This window comes from Austrofundulus limnaeus, unplaced genomic scaffold (genome assembly GCF_001266775.1).
Source record: "Austrofundulus limnaeus strain Quisiro unplaced genomic scaffold, Austrofundulus_limnaeus-1.0 Scaffold201, whole genome shotgun sequence".
In the NCBI taxonomy this organism is placed as follows: Eukaryota; Metazoa; Chordata; class Actinopteri; order Cyprinodontiformes; family Rivulidae; genus Austrofundulus; species Austrofundulus limnaeus.
This window is the reverse complement of record NW_013952603.1, coordinates 79361-80727: the sequence shown is the minus strand read 5'-3', so window position 1 is coordinate 80727 and position 1367 is coordinate 79361. Positions and strand designations below refer to the sequence as shown.

Sequence of the window (1367 nt, the reverse complement as noted above, 5' to 3'; positions counted from 1 at the left end):
TATGAGCTATAAGTTAATGATGATTGATTAAAGCTTCACTTTATTTTAAAGAACATGTTTATTAAAAGATTTAGTTGTATTTATTTCCAGGAGCAGATCACTCTGTTGAGTTCATTTCCACTGATGCAACTCACAAATAAAAGTCTTTAGATCAACAAAAACAGTTTGTAGCAACATGTAATAGTTTAAAAAAATTATTTTTTTATTTATCAATCAAACAAAGCAAGCCATTTATATCTTATGTAGAAAACATTTCGGCAGATAACTTTGTGTAAAGGTCAAAAATTATTTTTTGTACTCAAACCTGTACCTTGTATTGAATGAGGCATGAATACAAGATTATGTAGTTTGTTTTGTAGTAGATCTGGCATAGGAGGGAAGGGATGGGAGGGTTTTTTTGGGGGGTGTGTGTTTTGTTTTGTGTTTTTGTTAGTTTGTTCTTTTCTGTTGTTTGTGTTAAAAAWWWWAMWWAAAAAGACCTTGATCAAAAACAAAGCAGGCTTGTTGCACTAAGGAAACAACACATGATTTAAACTCAACAGAATCTGCTCATTAAATCCAATTTAACAATCAAATTAATCATTTAAAGATTGACCCAATGAGCTTTCCGTACTTGCACGTCACTCAAAAAGCACTTGGAGGTGCTTTGCTCCGCGTGCTGTTAAATCTGTGGATTATGTCATCCTCATGTGTAAACAGCTCATCAGAGGTGACGTCATCACACCTAATGTCTCCACAAGCGTCCTGAGGTCTGTTTTAAACTGTTTAATCCCTTCCTTCAGTTAAAGCGTCACAAAAGACAAAAACGTTCAAACTAAATGTCACATTTTAGATTTTTTAAGGATTAAAACAAACTGTTTGTCAGCTGGGATTTCAGAAAAACTGGTTTTATTCTGATAAAATGAGAAAACGTCACGCGGAGGCTGATGAGCGTCATTTTAAATATTTTTTAAAAGTAATTTTTCTGAACGTGATCTCAAACCTACCCTTCATCCGGGCCCACCGGGTCATCAGAACCGCTCGGTTCCAGAACCGAGCCGAGGAACCGCGGCGAGGAAGAGGAGCAGCGGACAAGCGCGAGGAGGAAGATGAAGAGCGTCATGTCTGCTGTGTTGGCTCCGAACCGGGCCCGCCGGACTGGACCGGACCTGCAGGTGAGGAGTACAGACTGTATGCAAACGATGAAGGAGGAGGAAGAGGAGGCTCAGGGGGGGGTCACACAGGGCCCCTCTCATCAAATCCGAGACCAGAACCGTCCCGAACAGAACAAAACCAACAACTTTTACTTTAAATCAAAAACATCCTGTAGTTTGGTTCTGTTGGATCACTGAGAGCCGGACTGATCCGACCTGTCCCTGCTGGTTCTG

At 40.0% G+C, this 1367-nt stretch overlaps 1 protein-coding gene across 7 annotated transcripts in view; it reads right to left on the bottom strand.

Annotated features, from left to right (window-relative positions):
• pkd1l1 (polycystin 1 like 1, transient receptor potential channel interacting) overlaps positions 1-1117 on the bottom strand; it is a 33620-nt gene extending 32503 nt beyond the window's left edge. For all 7 annotated transcript variants that reach the window (XM_014018747.1, XM_014018746.1, XM_014018750.1 and 4 more), the window contains exon 1: positions 987-1117. In XM_014018747.1, the coding sequence (XP_013874201.1) occupies positions 987-1102 (116 nt within the window). In that variant the 5' untranslated portion in view covers positions 1103-1117. The remainder of the gene's footprint in view (positions 1-986) is intronic.
• Between the last annotated feature and the right edge of the window lie 250 nt (positions 1118-1367).